General features: G+C 40.8%; 4 protein-coding genes across 5 annotated transcripts in view; 3 read left to right on the plus strand and 1 right to left on the minus strand.

Moving 5' to 3' along the window:
- Positions 1-530, plus strand: part of LOC148719683 (uncharacterized) — a 984-nt gene extending 454 nt beyond the window's left edge. The window contains exon 2 of the mRNA XM_088739634.1: positions 72-530. Within this exon, the coding sequence (XP_088595760.1) occupies positions 72-385 (314 nt within the window). The 3' untranslated portion in view covers positions 386-530. The remainder of the gene's footprint in view (positions 1-71) is intronic.
- LOC111323049 (nucleoporin NDC1) overlaps positions 1-5,182 on the plus strand; it is a 24,957-nt gene extending 19,775 nt beyond the window's left edge. Inside the window, exons 22-23 of one of the 2 annotated variants that reach the window (XM_022926326.2) lie at positions 4,413-4,464; positions 4,655-5,182. In XM_022926326.2, coding sequence (XP_022782061.2) covers positions 4,413-4,464; positions 4,655-4,718 — 116 coding nt within the window. In that variant the 3' untranslated portion in view covers positions 4,719-5,182. The remainder of the gene's footprint in view (positions 1-4,412; positions 4,465-4,654) is intronic. The other variant, XM_022926325.2, reaches the window with a different exon arrangement.
- Positions 5,129-7,611, plus strand: LOC111323053 (creatine kinase B-type). Its single transcript, XM_022926331.2, has 4 exons — positions 5,129-5,869; positions 6,345-6,757; positions 7,175-7,229; positions 7,341-7,611. The coding sequence occupies exons 1-4, from the start codon at positions 5,260-5,262 to the stop codon at positions 7,511-7,513; spliced, it is 1,251 nt and encodes a 416-aa protein (XP_022782066.1). The 5' UTR covers positions 5,129-5,259; the 3' UTR covers positions 7,514-7,611.
- A 1,251-nt stretch (positions 7,612-8,862) lies between these two features.
- LOC111323051 (creatine kinase M-type) lies at positions 8,863-14,040 on the minus strand. The gene is made up of 4 exons (XM_022926330.2): positions 13,377-14,040; positions 12,676-13,088; positions 12,001-12,055; positions 8,863-11,323 (listed from the first exon to the last, which is right to left on the minus strand). The coding sequence occupies exons 1-4, from the start codon at positions 14,005-14,007 to the stop codon at positions 11,127-11,129; spliced, it is 1,296 nt and encodes a 431-aa protein (XP_022782065.2). The 5' UTR covers positions 14,008-14,040; the 3' UTR covers positions 8,863-11,126.
- Between the last annotated feature and the right edge of the window lie 455 nt (positions 14,041-14,495).

Genomic DNA, 14,495 nt, shown 5'->3' on the forward strand with positions numbered 1-14,495 from the left:
CTTATTTTTATAAATGAAAGCTAACTTTAACTAAACGCTATCAACGCTAATTTTTTGTTTGCACCGATGACAGGTTCAACTCGAAAGCATTGTCTGTCAACATTGCCACAAGAAATGCAAGAGCAAGAGTGGACTGAAACGCCACATAACTGTAAAGCACAAAGTTATCGAAAAGGAAGACCAAGGGAAACGACAGAGCTATTTAACGGTCGAAACTTATTCAAGGATTGTCGAGAAAGCCAAATTAAAATTGTGCGACTGCAAAATGTACCCACAGCTGAAAAGAGAAGAAATCAAGTCCTACAACTGCAACATAACATCAGAGTTCTTTGAAACTCAGAACTTATATAACCGCTTAGTTGAGAGATTTTATGCTGCTTTTTAATCAAATATTGCTTTGCATTCTGCGAAGCATTTTGAAGGATTATCAAGGAATGCTGCTACCCTACTTTCAACTAAGGTTGCCGACAGCATGCTTGCACATAGTGCTGAAGAGAAATTACTTGAAAGCCATACGTGTGTTTCATTGACTAAACTGTCCGATTAAAAAAAAAGCTGGACTACAGTACATTGGAGGTTCTGTACTCCACAAGCTTTACAACAAGCATGCAATTGTAAAGAAATTATTTGAAACTGAGCAAGCAATGTCTGAAATTAGAGAATTGGGAAATTAGAAGACCCTTCTGCTATGAAATAGAAGTAAAAGTTCGCTCATTTTCTTTTGCAAAGGACATAATACAGAAACACAAGATAAAACTAAAACAGCTGAAATCAAAAGCACTTCGCAAAGACATCATTAGACCCTCCACAGAAACTGACTAAGGCAAAATTAGACTGAATTGCTTTTAGTAATTATCATTTATTAGTATATACTAAAACAGTGGATAGCGTTCAAGGCGCGCTCTGATTGGCTGGTCAAACTCCGAATATCCTTTGCTATTTACCTCCGAGAACCTTGGGAGAAAATGGCGTGCCGGCTTGCATCCGTGACAAGCGAAGAAATCACTCAAATAACGACGAAGCAGTCCCTGAAAACACAGAAAGCGACTAAATTTGGTTTGGCCGTGTTTAAAGGTAATTGTAACCGGGAGTTTATCGATAAAAACCAATGAAAAAGGTTTTGTTTACAAATGCAAATTAATCTTGCGTAACCTCACTTGTTCACTTTAAAATCAAAGTTAAATGGTATTTTTTACAAAATGGTTTCAAATACAGAAAGAGTTTGCAACACCATTTGAAGAAATGTCGCCACCAGAGCTAAACAAATGTCTTCAGAAATTTTATCTGTCAGCGAAAAACGAGACGGCAGGTTTTACAACAAAGACAAAAAATCACTTACCGCGATCCGAGCCGCGTTGGATCGTTACGCGCGGGAAAATGTTGGAATCGTTGCTAGAATGTATGAATTAAAATCAATTTTTGGTGGTGTATATTATCTCACTGTTTTAGTATATACTAAAACAACTATTCACCTCAGTGTCGGTGGTTAGCGGTGAATATTTACCACGCCTCTTTGCGGCTCGGTAAATATCCACCACTAACCACCTCCACTTCTGTGAATAGTTGTTAATTATTTAGGACAACTTCAACATACATACCATATTTCTCCGCCTATAAGCTCAGGGCTTATAAGCTCTGGGGGGGGGGGGGGGGCCCTTATACGTGGATCAGTATGGTTAGTACAAGACTTGTGTTGCCATCACGGAACACAAAAGTAAACATCGTCAGTTCCAAGTTATAAACACACATCTGATGTTTATAAGTCCCCTCTACTAACTACTAACTATACATACACCTTCGGTTGTGCTGTGCCGTGCACAAAAATCCTACATTCACATACTGGTAAACACCATACACACAGAAGCTTTAGTCTGAACACTTACCAATTTCCATATCATCGGGAGCGAAATGCTTCTCGCATGTAAAGACTCTGTCGCTGTCAATTTGTTTCTGGAAATCTTAGTCTACTTCTCTTGATTTTCTGGATTCATTCAGTCAGTCTGTTCTCCACTTTTTGTATACTTCGTTCCTCGGAGCGGGAAGTTTCCAAATGTCTATACCTTTCGATCGCCTGCACTATCCACAGCCAACCACGGAACAATTATCGCCAGGCATTTTAAACTTAATCTAGAGTAGCTTTTTTACGATTTAAAACTGTTTTTCTTATCATAATAACGCCGAAAAGAACACAAGACAGCGTACCGTACTCAAGTGACAACCGGCGCCACATCTCAGTTGAATCCTGTGCTGTGCACGGTATTGGTCACGTGATTTCTAAAAAATCGAACTATGACCTCCTCTTTTGAAGTTCGCCGACCTTCCCAACCAGTCCCCTCTACTACTAATTATGCTGTCAAGCAGAGTTTTAACATCCACCTCTTCAAGGTATGTGCGCATAGCTAGACGATTGGAGGCACGCAAATCTCTAAACTTAACAGTGATCTTTGCGTTGGGTTGCTGGGAACGTTCCAAAGGCTGCAGCTCAATCGAGAAGTGGTCAGACACTCCAACAGAAGGGCGTTGAATAGGTGAATCATAATAGTCGCTTAAATTGGTAAAAACAGGATCTAGCATGTTAGTACCACGAGTTGGAAAATTCACGAGCTGTTTTAGTTTAAAACCATTGCTGAGTCGAGAAGATTTCTTCACTAGGGTTTCATTGAAATCGCCGAGCAGTATCGTACCACAACCGAGGAAACGAGCTTCGATTATCGATAAACAGTTGTACAAATAATCGAGTATAGGTCCATCAGCTGCGTTTGGAGAATGGTAAACCAAACCAACAATAATACAAGTTATGCCCCTAGGGAGACGCAAGGGACGCAACTGAGTCCATATAGTCTCAAAATTCTCATCTGCCATGTCGTCGAGGATCTTGAAGCGAACAGATTCCTTGACGTAAAAGCATATTCCTCCATGTTCGGCCTCTGTTCGATCCCGACGGATTATGTTATAGCCCGAGATTGCGACGCTGTTATTATCGATGTGATCTTTGAGCCATGACTGTAATACATACAAGATCAAATTTTGCATTATGGACGACTTCGCGGATCTCGTCGATTTTAGGGGTCAGTGACATGACATTTGAGAGTAACAATGATGGTACGAACAAGCTCGATGACCCTGAAGACTTCTCTCTCAGTGTTGCAGTTATAAGACGGTTGGTCAGGCAGCGAGGACCGCGACTTGATTTGATAAAATGCGTAGGTCTGTCGCCGCTTGAACGTGAACAATTAACTTGAGTTGGCGAAGCCGGGCCGCATGAATAGTAATGAGTATTACATAATGTCAGTATTTTGTACTTCTTCGCTCTAACACGCTTTCCAGCTCTGGTACGACGGGTCCTGAGAATTCCATAATCCTTAAGAGTAAGGAAAACGTAGCGAGGGACGGTAAGGCTAGAATGAAGAGCGCGAAGTTCGCTGCTAGAATATGTCATTATTCCATTGTTGTTTCTGCAGAGAAATTTAATTCCAGTAACTTGATCTTCAATAGAACAGGAAACGATTCCATTTGATAGTTGGTCATGTCCTGGGTTTGCTTCGATGTCCATAAATATCGTTAGATCTTGGACGAATAGTTTCTGTTTCAACGTCAGAGTTATTTCACCGTGTTTTCCAGCTCTTCGAACAGGATAGTTGACGTTATAATTTCTCGATACACCTGCACGTGTGAAGTTTAGTCAGAGGAAGACACAATATTGTTCCGTCAGTTTTTGCAACGTCAGTTTTGCAGCTCGGAGGAGAGCACACAGAATGAATATGAATATGAATATAGTTTATATCTGACCACTTGCAGCCCAGAGGCTGAATTACGGGTGCAGTGTAAGGTTGAGAACAGACGTCAATAACTGTTTTAACTTGCCAATACGAGACATTATAAACCAATTGAACCTGGTGGATAACCAAAAATCCAACAAAACAATAGAGCAATCTTTGAGAGCAGGCAGCCATGACGGCGCATACATAATCAATGGGGGCCGTTTTCCGAAAGTCCTGTTAACTTACTGGGCCTATAAAGCTGTTCTGTTTTCATTCAAGATGGGGGTTGCAAAAGTTTAGAAAATAATACAATAAAACTATCAGCTTAAGAAATAAAATAGACTGGTTTGGGTGTCAGAGCCTGCTTTTCTATCTTTTAAGTTTTGATTTTTAAAAACGCATTAATTTACAGGGACTTTCGAGAAACGGGCCCCTGAACTCAAAATAGCGCCTGAAGTGTGGTAAAATCTTTTCCCTAAGCTTGCAATTTTACAAAGTAATATCCAAAGGTTTTCACATAGGAGAAGCCTTGCCGCAACTGTATGCGTCGGAATGAATTCATTCTCACTTGCTTTGAACTGGTTTTTGGTAATCGCTCCACCTGTGTGTTTTGTAATCATTTAAAAATGTTTTTCATTTCAATTTTTGTAGCCCTTGTGTCTTCGATCTACAGAATAACCAATATTTTCCATGAACATTTGAGGTAAGTTCGACATCTCCCTTTCATATTAAATATTTTTGTTGCAAATCACAATGGATCACCTTCTATTTTTACAAGTTGTGATGATACACTTTGAAACTACTCTTTTAAGGTTAGTGCTTCCACAGTTGAAAAAAATAAAAATTTATGGAGTTTAGAACTGACAATCCCCGTCGCTTTTTTTGTTTCACAGGAGTCTACCCATGGCTGTGGAACATGAAAAGAAACTTGAATCGTTTTTGATGTTCAGAGAGTAGGACAGACCATTCATGTACATTTAGAAATTGAATCATAGGTATAGACGCTATTTTTAGAATCCTTTTCGGGGCAGTGTTTTTCCCCTCCAAAAATTGCTGTGTTTGTAAAGGAAGCTTTGTCTAAAGTGTTAAAGAAGTATAATGTTTTATCTGCAACCATTGGATTAATATTGGAACTTGATAAAATCACTCGCACAACTATTTTCTCCATTTCTTTGTGAGAGCCGCTCGATTATGGATTTAAGGGAAAATAGTCCTATAAAAAAATTGATGTTGAAAATTAGCGTTATATGAGAGGTTCGGACTGCACTACTACTTTTTGCAATTCCTCCCTTAGATTTTCAACAAATAGGTATTTGTGAGTTATTATTAGAAGGTGTGGTTAACTAAGTGTTCTTTGTCAATTATGTAATTATCATTAGCTAGTTATCTTCATTGAATGAACAATTAAACGTGCAACAGTACTTAATTTGTCATTAAGTTCAAAGCAAAGTTGTCGAGAGGCAACGCGTCTTAACGCTCTGCTTAAAAACTTTGGAATATGGCTTTTGCTTCGATTTCAAACATGTCCAAAAAGTGTCCAAAAAATTGTTTTTTGGTGACTATCGGCGTGGGTGGGGCTCTTGTAGCTGCTCTTACGTACAAAGCAGTTCAAGCCCGCTGTAAGGCTGCACGGGATTTCGATGACCGCGGCTTCCCTGCAATGGCGGACTACCCTGATCTGCGCCACCACAACAACTTGATGGCGAAGCATCTGACGCCCCGCTTGTACAGCAAACTTCGCGATCAAGTCACCTCCAGTGGATTTACATTGGACCAGGCTATTCAAACTGGTGTTGATAACCCTGGCCATCCTTTCATCCTTACCGTCGGAGCCGTCGCAGGGGACGAAGAGTCGTACGAAACTTTCGCGGATCTTTTTGATCCGATTATCGAAGAGCGTCACAATGGCTTCAAGAAAACCGACTTGCACAAAACCGACCTGGACGCTTCCAAGATCCGTGGCGGGAAATTTGACGATCGCTACGTACTGTCCTCGCGCGTGCGCACGGGACGATCGATTCGCGGGTTCAGCTTACCTCCTCACTGTTCGCGCGCGGAGCGAAGGGAAGTAGAAAACGTTGTTTGCGAAGCTTTGGACGGTCTGAAAGGTGAGCTGATTTACTTGTGAAAGCAAAGTCTATTGTGCAAGCATTAAAATTGTTTCTAAAAAGCCTTACTGTAACTTTGTACAAAATAGAAAAGGTAAGATTGGATAAGAAGAATTGAAATCTGGATGAAAAGTCTGCAAACTAAAAATACATTTTTATTATGTTCACAAGATCCTTAAATGAATTTTATTCAAAATCATGATTACGTTTTCCCCACTTGGTAATTACTGACAGAAACGAATTGATTAAGCATTCCATAATCAATCATTTGGAAGTCGCGTCACAGTGGATTAATTTGCGCGTTTTGATTGGTTCAGAAACATACTAGTTTTAAATGGTAAAGGAAGTTGGAAGCATCAGCGCGCGCCAACGCAAATTTGTCTTATTCTTACATTTGAACTACGAACGTGCGCATATTTGTCTCTTACCTCTAATAGGGAGTGACATGACTTGATGACTTATTCACGACTTTCAGGTAACCTTTCTGGGAGCTATTATCCACTGAACGGCATGACTGCAGCTGAGCAACAGCAGTTGATTGACGATCACTTCCTGTTTGACAAACCAGTCTCCCCACTCCTCACGTGCGCCGGCATGGCACGTGACTGGCCTGACGCGCGTGGAATCTGGCACAATAAGGACAAGAACTTCCTTGTTTGGGTCAACGAGGAGGACCACACGCGTGTCATTTCTATGGAGAAAGGAGGGGACATGCGCTCAGTGTTTGATCGCTTTTGTCGTGGGCTCAATGAAGTAGAAAGACTTATAAAGCGCAAAGGACACGAGTATATGTGGAATCAACACTTGGGTTATATCCTCACATGCCCATCCAATCTTGGAACTGGTCTAAGGGCTGGAGTGCACGTCAAACTACCTAACCTTGCCAAGGTAAGAATGCTTTTCATATTAACCAAGTGAGAGCCATTATTGAAACTCAGCGCAAATCCTAAAACATCAATGAGCTCAATAGCAATTGATGTCGAGTGGTTTCCAAAAATTCCCTTAACTTTAGAAGTATAATCTTCACGTCAAGTTTATAGTAAGTTTGTCACGAAACATCTGAGCACTCCCTCAGATATCCACTTTACCCCCTCTCCATCGCACCACCCTACCCCCCCTCCCCTTCGGATACCACTGAGCTCCTTTCTTATACCTATAGTTTGTCACTGAAAATCCTTCCGGTTGTCTTTAAAATCTTCCATAGAGAAAAAGGGAAGGTGAGGGAGGATAACTATGGGCGTAATCTTAACATGAACTTGTACCGCGCTTATTGAATGATTTGTATTAAACATCTTGTTTTTCTAGGATTCAAGATTTGGCGACATTCTGGACAAGTTGAGATTGCAGAAGCGCGGAACCGGTAAGAGTTTACATGTTTCATCAAAGGAAAGACAATGTTACTTTTTGGAGAGCGCATAATGTAATCATTTCGTTTTCATTCAGCTTGCTTACTTGAGTTTTTTCCTTTCAGGCGGGGTTGACACTGCAGCCGTCGGAAGCACTTTTGACATCTCCAACTCAGACCGTCTCGGTTATTCGGAGGTGGAGCTTGTCCAGGCCGTGATTGACGGCGTCAATCTTCTCATCAACATGGAGAAGAGACTGGAAAAGAACAAGGCCATCGACGACCTCATTCCTAAATAAGGAGTTCACGACGAATGCTGGCTACTGTTGCATTTGCTTTGTTGCATCGCTTGCTTACAGCCAAGGCTTGTTGAGAAACATTAAATGAATTGAAACGGTCTCCGCGCGCGTAATTTATTAAGGATGACCGTTGTGCAGTTTATCCGTGGTAGGTGTTACTTACCTGGCGGTGGGCGCACTGCACCTTGACAAGCCGCTTGAAGTTTTGAAGCAGAAACATGCTATTGCAAAAAAGGAAAAAAAGGGGACGTGAAGTAAAGACATGAAAATGTATACCTGTTTCAGACTGATTCTTCGTACATAATTGTTAAGGAAACCTCAATGGGAACGAAGGAATACTGGGGGGAGATGCGAGGTTATGGAGGAGGGGGGTATTTCTCTGGTGTATTGCTGACATTTGGGAACATTCCGATTGATTTATTATATGTAATCACTTTTTCTTGATGGAGAGGGGGGTTCATTTGTGTCCCAGGACTCACCCCGTTATCTTAGCCAGTCATTGTCCCCGGATGGTTTTCAAAACGATCTCCTCACCCAAAATTGTCGCCTCTTTTTAAGCTAGAATTGTTTGACTAGGATTGCAGTTGTCGGTCTGAGATAAAGGGCAAGGTTCAGACAGGTTGCAATCTTGATTTTTTTTTTTAACAGACTGCCTACCTATAAAGAAGAATTTGAGTTTAAGTGCTCATTTACAAGTTTTTTTCTGCGATCAAAAGAGCTTTTGGTTATTCCATTTTATATCAGCAAAGAGCTTACGATAAGCTCTTTTATATCATTTTCGTAAGCTATGCTTTCCCAGCATGAGAGATTGAGAAATCATCGCTGATCGTCCCCTGATTTATAGTTGAGATAGAAGAGACGAGTCATAATATACCGCCTGAGGAGGGGGGGCTGGTGGGAGGATTTTGATTGTATTGCGATAGAATTTAATTGATCCCCCCACAAGGCCTGGGTTAATTTTTTGACCCTCCCCCCCTTATGGGCGGTTAGTTGCCAGTCCATTTTCTACAGTCCCCTCCTTAATACTCTGTTGGCGACGTCTGATTCCCCCTCCGTTCCCCCCCCCTCCACAAAAACCATGTGATCCCCTCCTCAAAAAAAAAAAAAACTTCTCCGCTTCCATGATGAATAATAAGTGGTCCCTAATGAAGCTGAGAACCACTCGACGTTACATATCCTCGTTCTTTTTTTTTAAGATGTCTTAATTATGTAAAAAAAGATCAAGGAAAAACAAAATCTGTTTTAAAGCTAGTATTTACTCCCACGCAAAGCTATCTTTGTCTTTCCTGTTCCAAACCGCCTTCTTAAATATGTATCGCAGGTTTTGAAAAATTCACTCGTAGAAGAGAAAAGACCGATAAGAGATCTTTATTCTTACAAGTTTGAGTTTCTTTAGACTGGAACCATAACGCGAAATTTGCACTTTCTAAACGAAACTCAACTGAACAAAAAAAAAAACAGAGAGCACGTGTTCTTAAAGTGCTACTGAAACGTAATTTTCATATCCGAGATTTCTGCAATATAATAGAGTTTGAACGTTATTTGCAAACGCTGTGTACTTTTTTTGGGCCAACGCATACCGGGAAGTACATTTTTAAGCATTCGAAGTTGACCGACTGAGATCAAAATTGGCGGCCATGTTGGCGCGGCCAAAACAGCCCTGTGACGTCACTGGTTGTGTACTTCTGTGAAAGAAGGGTAAAAGCATGGAGTGTGGCTTGCATGTTGGGAGGCCGAAAAAGAGGATTTCGGGCAAAATGCCATCCTCTTCTTATTCATCGGCGGCCACATCGGCATCTTGGCTATCTGCGAGAGGTTCGCCTGGATAGGAAGCAAAATTCCAGACTGATACCGAGAACGAATCTCTACCAGTCTATATAGTTAATCGGCAACTGACGAGATCCACCAGATTAGGATCGAAACCGCGGTCTTGCCTGACCATCAACAGAAAATTTCGAAAGACATTATAACGGCAGATGGGCTATTAAACGCCCCGGGCCAAAGCAATGCCATTCAGAGAATGAAGAAAACATGGAAGCCTCATACGACACCGCCACTGAAGATGATCTACTCGGCAAGTCTGAGGATAACGAACAAATCCCTCTGTACCAAATGCCTAGTAGAACATGCCCAGAATCCCTACAATATAGGGCGAGGGCCAAAATAAGAGCAGACGAGGATTTAAAAAATGAGATAACGCAAATCCCTAACAACGCGGAGCAAGAAACAGTAAAGGCGATCATGTGCTTCTATGAACGTGAAATCGGTCGTTTTAATACCGAAATAAAGAAAAGAAAACGAGCCAAAACGGCTGGAACACTGAACACTAAGAACTGTAGTACGATCGAATCAGCACGCGTGGCGCAAGCTGAAAGCAATCCAGACAACTTAACGATCGAGACAGTAAAAAAAATAGCTGTACATCTACAAAGGCGAACGATTTGAAAAAGACGCAATCCCTGATGTGCGTACTCAGTGCCACACATAAAGCAAATTCTCATGAAAAACTGGCATTTAATAGAAATACAACCACTACTGAGCGAACTAGACAACACACGCTTGGGAGTCGTGTAGGCCTGTCAACCCCATTTTACGCCACCATCTTCTTCTTCGCTACTGGAGACAACTTCGCTTCGTTCAGAAGAAGATTCACTTGACAAAACTTCAATGTCTGCTATCTCCTTCGCCCCCGAATACAAACAAACAGTGAGTGAAATAAACCACGCTATCGGACTGAACACAACCAGTGACGTCATCAATCCATTTCGCTCGGTACCAGGGCCCGGACATGGTTTTGTGTAAAATTTTTGATTTGAACGGTTAAAAAAGATATCTTTCGCTTCTTTTTGGCCAAAGCAAATTATCTCATGATGATCAGCATATTCAAAACTACAGGTTATACCAAATATTTCAGATACGAAAATTTCGTTTCAGTAGCACTTTAATAAACCCGTTAAGCGTGACTGGCTTTTAATTTCTCTATACAGTGTCACACTTGGATCCAATGTAAAAGTCATGAGAATAAAGAAAATGATCACCAAATTAAGATCCTGATTATCAAACAGATTCCTCTCGTCAGTAATGTAGAAAAAGTAAAGAATTGAGGGTGGAGAATATGCATATTAATCAGTGTTAGAGCGTAAAAGGGTTAATTCAAAGGAATATGTGATACCATAAACTCATCCTTTCTTGATGAGAGATGGAATAACTTTGCGCCCCATTGTTTTAAATATTTCACCAGTTAAGATGCTTGAAAATACGTAATTCAACCCATGTGTTTTTGAAGAAATCATCGAGAACGTTTTTTTTTTTTTTTTGGGGGGGGGGGGTTTATCTTTTATTCGAACTTGGTCCATCTTTTTTTTTCTCCGTCTGTTTGGCTGTACATTTCAGATGCAAAGGATAAAGCTCTCTCCCAAAACTGCATTGACTTCGTTTTTGAATGATAACCTTGAAAAGATCTTTGAAAACTGTCTGCTCCTTACATCGGTAATTGCGCCAGTTCAAAAGCAGTTACGCCCTCGTGAGGCAATTGAACTTGCCACGAACAACTGCAACTATATTTTACATTTGTCATTTTCCGCGTCGTTTAAGTTGTCCTGTCCTGTCCTCATCATTGAATTCTCTCCGATTTCTTTGACGATGGTATGAGGTCGTTTATTGGTCGGCCAGTTTCTAGTCTCTTCTCCATCACTGTTAGGAGAGTGACACCGTCAATCACTTTCTGGACAAGTTCCACTTCGGAAAAACCTAGTCTGTCCAGATTGGAGATGTCGAAAACGCCTCCTTCAGCTGCCGTGTCTACCCCACCTGTGAAGTGGGTAAAAGCAAGAAAACACTGAATTTTCCTGTGAATTATTAGGCAGAAATATGATTTCCGTAGAGGTAAACGTAAAGGAACACACAAACGGTTAGAAATCCGGGATCAATAATGGTAACTGAGCAACTGCACACCTACCCCTCCCCTAACAAACATTAACCCTAACTTGTTAACAGTTGATTTTTGCTGGGTTAGGGGAGAGTTAGGTATGTAGTGGCTCGGAGACTGACATTAATCCAAAATTGCAACTCACTGTTTTTGATAAGGTGTTTTTTGATTGAATGTTAAAAGACCAAAACCAAACTAATCCCTTCTTCACAAGCGCCAATTGGGACCAAGAGATGTACAAGAAAGGATCACTGAGAACTCGGCTTTAAACGAGCGGAAGCGGGTGTAACCACGTCACGACTAGTTTTAGTTTATCACCTGAATGGCTAAGAAGATGACGCCAAATTACTGAAGGAATTTTAGGGTATAGCTAAGCAAAGTAACCTCTCACCCGGTCCCGTTGCAAAGACAAGGCATCACCGTTATAGTAACTGTATCGGACACCCATCGTCCATCTCTCTTCAAATTTTTGATTGTTAATTTTTGTGTCAGATGCTTTTTATTTTTTCTGTTAACCAGAGAATGACGCAAATAGTAATTGGTCAGGACTAATCCTTACCAGTTCCTCGTTTCTGTAGTCGTAGATATTCCAGAATTTCGTTAAATCTTGGGTTCTGCAAATATTCAAATCAATCTTGTGGTGAGATTTGAGTAAGGTATTCAACTTACGGTGTACACTATTCTGAGTCTCTGTGCAAAAAGCAAGATAATTTGGTCTTTTCAACTGATGTGATGATTTAAATTGGCAGTCTGACGTTTCGAGTGTTAGCGCTTCGTCCTTTCGTTCTGACGATAGGCTAACGTTCGAAACGTTAGCTAAGGAACTCTTTGCTTAGACCAATTTACATTATCAACTGTTAATAAAACCAAATTAACTTGTTATACTCCCACCTACGCAGCACCGCAGTTTCTTTAAAAACTTACCCCTTTATTCGTTTGTGCAAAAAGCAGTTCGTTTGACTTACTAAGGGAAGCGTACTCCAGAGAAATGTTACCACGAATGTTTGAAAAAATATGATATTGTTTATACATGCAACGATTCAAATGAGAGGAGAGATTAAAGTGAAAATGTTAAGGGAAAGAGACGAAAAAGAAAAGAGAAGTTCTGATGGGTATGCAAAAGTTGAAGATGCAAATCTGAAAATCCTCTTTTTTTCTCTTGTTATAAAATGTTTAGGAATCAGTTTATCTTTTACAGTTACTATCACTGTTATTCGACAAAGAAAAGTGGCACCTTTGAAAGATGTGGTAGTTTAATATGCACTCCAGCTCTGAGTCCTGTTCCAAGATTGGACGGACAGGTAAGGATATATCCCAGGTGTTCATTCCACATAAATTCGTGCCCTTGACGTTTAATAAGTCTTTCCACCTCGTGAAGCCCTCGACAAAAGCGGTCAAACACTGCGCGCATGTCTCCTCCTTTCTCCATAGAAATGATGCGCTTGTGGTCCTCTTCGTTGACCCAAATAAGGAAGTTCTTGTCGTGGTTGTGCCAGATTCCCCGCGCGTCAGGCCAGTCACGTGCCATGCCGGCACACGTGAGGAGTGGGGAGACTGGTTTGTCAAACAGGAAGTGATCGTCAATCAGTTGTTGTTGCTCTTCTGGTGTCATCTCGCTCAGGGGGTAGTAACGACCAGACAATTCACCTGGAAATTTACCCGTAACAATATATTGTTTATTTTTGCTGGAGGAGAGTTTGTTTGTTAAATGGGCATTACAAATTTGGCTAGCATGAGAAAGAAGCAATCATTTGGTTTCTTCGACGCGCGAAAGATGGTTGTCTCGTATGCGCGCTGATTGAATAGCGTAAATCAAGTAGAAGGTTGCAAGAAGATTTTCATATCAATCGCTTCAATGCAAACTCTAATAATTATTTTCTGAAGATGTCATATCGGAAAATATGATGTTCATGCGATACCTTTCTTAGGACATACCTTGCAATCCAGCCAATGCCCTGGTAATAATTTTTTCAACTTTTCGTCTCTCTGCTCTCGAACAATGTGGCGGTAAACTGAAAGACCTGATGGATCTTCCAGTGCGCACTCGAGACGACAACACAAAGCGCTCGTCTAACTTTCCTCCTCGGATTTTAGACGAATCTAAGTCTGTCCGATGCAGATCTGTTTTCTTGTAGCCATTATGACGTTCTTCGATAATCGGGTCGAACAACTCCGCAAAAGTTTTGTACGACTCTTCGTCTCCAGCTACTGCTCCCACAGTAAGGATAAATGGATGGCCGGGGTTGTCCACACCAGATTGAATAGCATTGTCCAATGTAAACCCACTTGCGGTTTTCCTATCTCGCAGTTTGGCGTAAAGACGAGGTGTTAGGTGTTTTGCCATTAAGTTGTTGTACATACGCATGTCTGGGTAATCAGCTATCGCCGTGTGGTTTTGTTTGAAAGTTGGACCACACCCTGTGGCTGCGCAGCTAGACCTATACAGGCCAATTCCGACGACAAGTGCGCCAGTAGCTGCTATACCAAATAGAGCGTTTTTGTTTTCTTGGAAGAAAGAAGTAATAGCAGACATGGAGAACTTGCCTGGTGCATAGAACTGATCCATGCTGTATGAGCGCGGTCGAGCAAGTGATCTGATCAATTTTGAACCATTAAGTGACGTCAAGAATTGGAACAGCGAATTTTTAACGTCACGCGGTTCGACCATTGTGTGACTTTCCTAAAGAATCAAGTCACGCAATTTTACCTAATAACATAAAAACATTACCAAAAAAAAGGCAGTCATTGTGGTATTGTTTGACCAATATGAAATGTAATTTAAACTTTGTACTCTGAACCCAAAGACTCTAATTCCAAATATGTTACAATTATGCCATAAGATAAAGATATGAAGAGAATAGACCACAAAAAAATTAAGAACTGTTCTGCTTTTTTTTTTTTCATGAAAAATATAGACATCAAAGATGTGTCTTTAAGATTTAAATCCTTGTTGCGATTGATATTTCGTGATATTTCTTAAAGAGGGAGCTGATTATAACCTAAATGATATTCCTTTTTCACTAATGCAAGGAAAAATCTGGAGAAAAATATTTT

This window comes from Stylophora pistillata, chromosome 11, assembly GCF_964205215.1.
Source record: "Stylophora pistillata chromosome 11, jaStyPist1.2, whole genome shotgun sequence".
Classification (NCBI taxonomy): Eukaryota; Metazoa; Cnidaria; class Anthozoa; order Scleractinia; family Pocilloporidae; genus Stylophora; species Stylophora pistillata.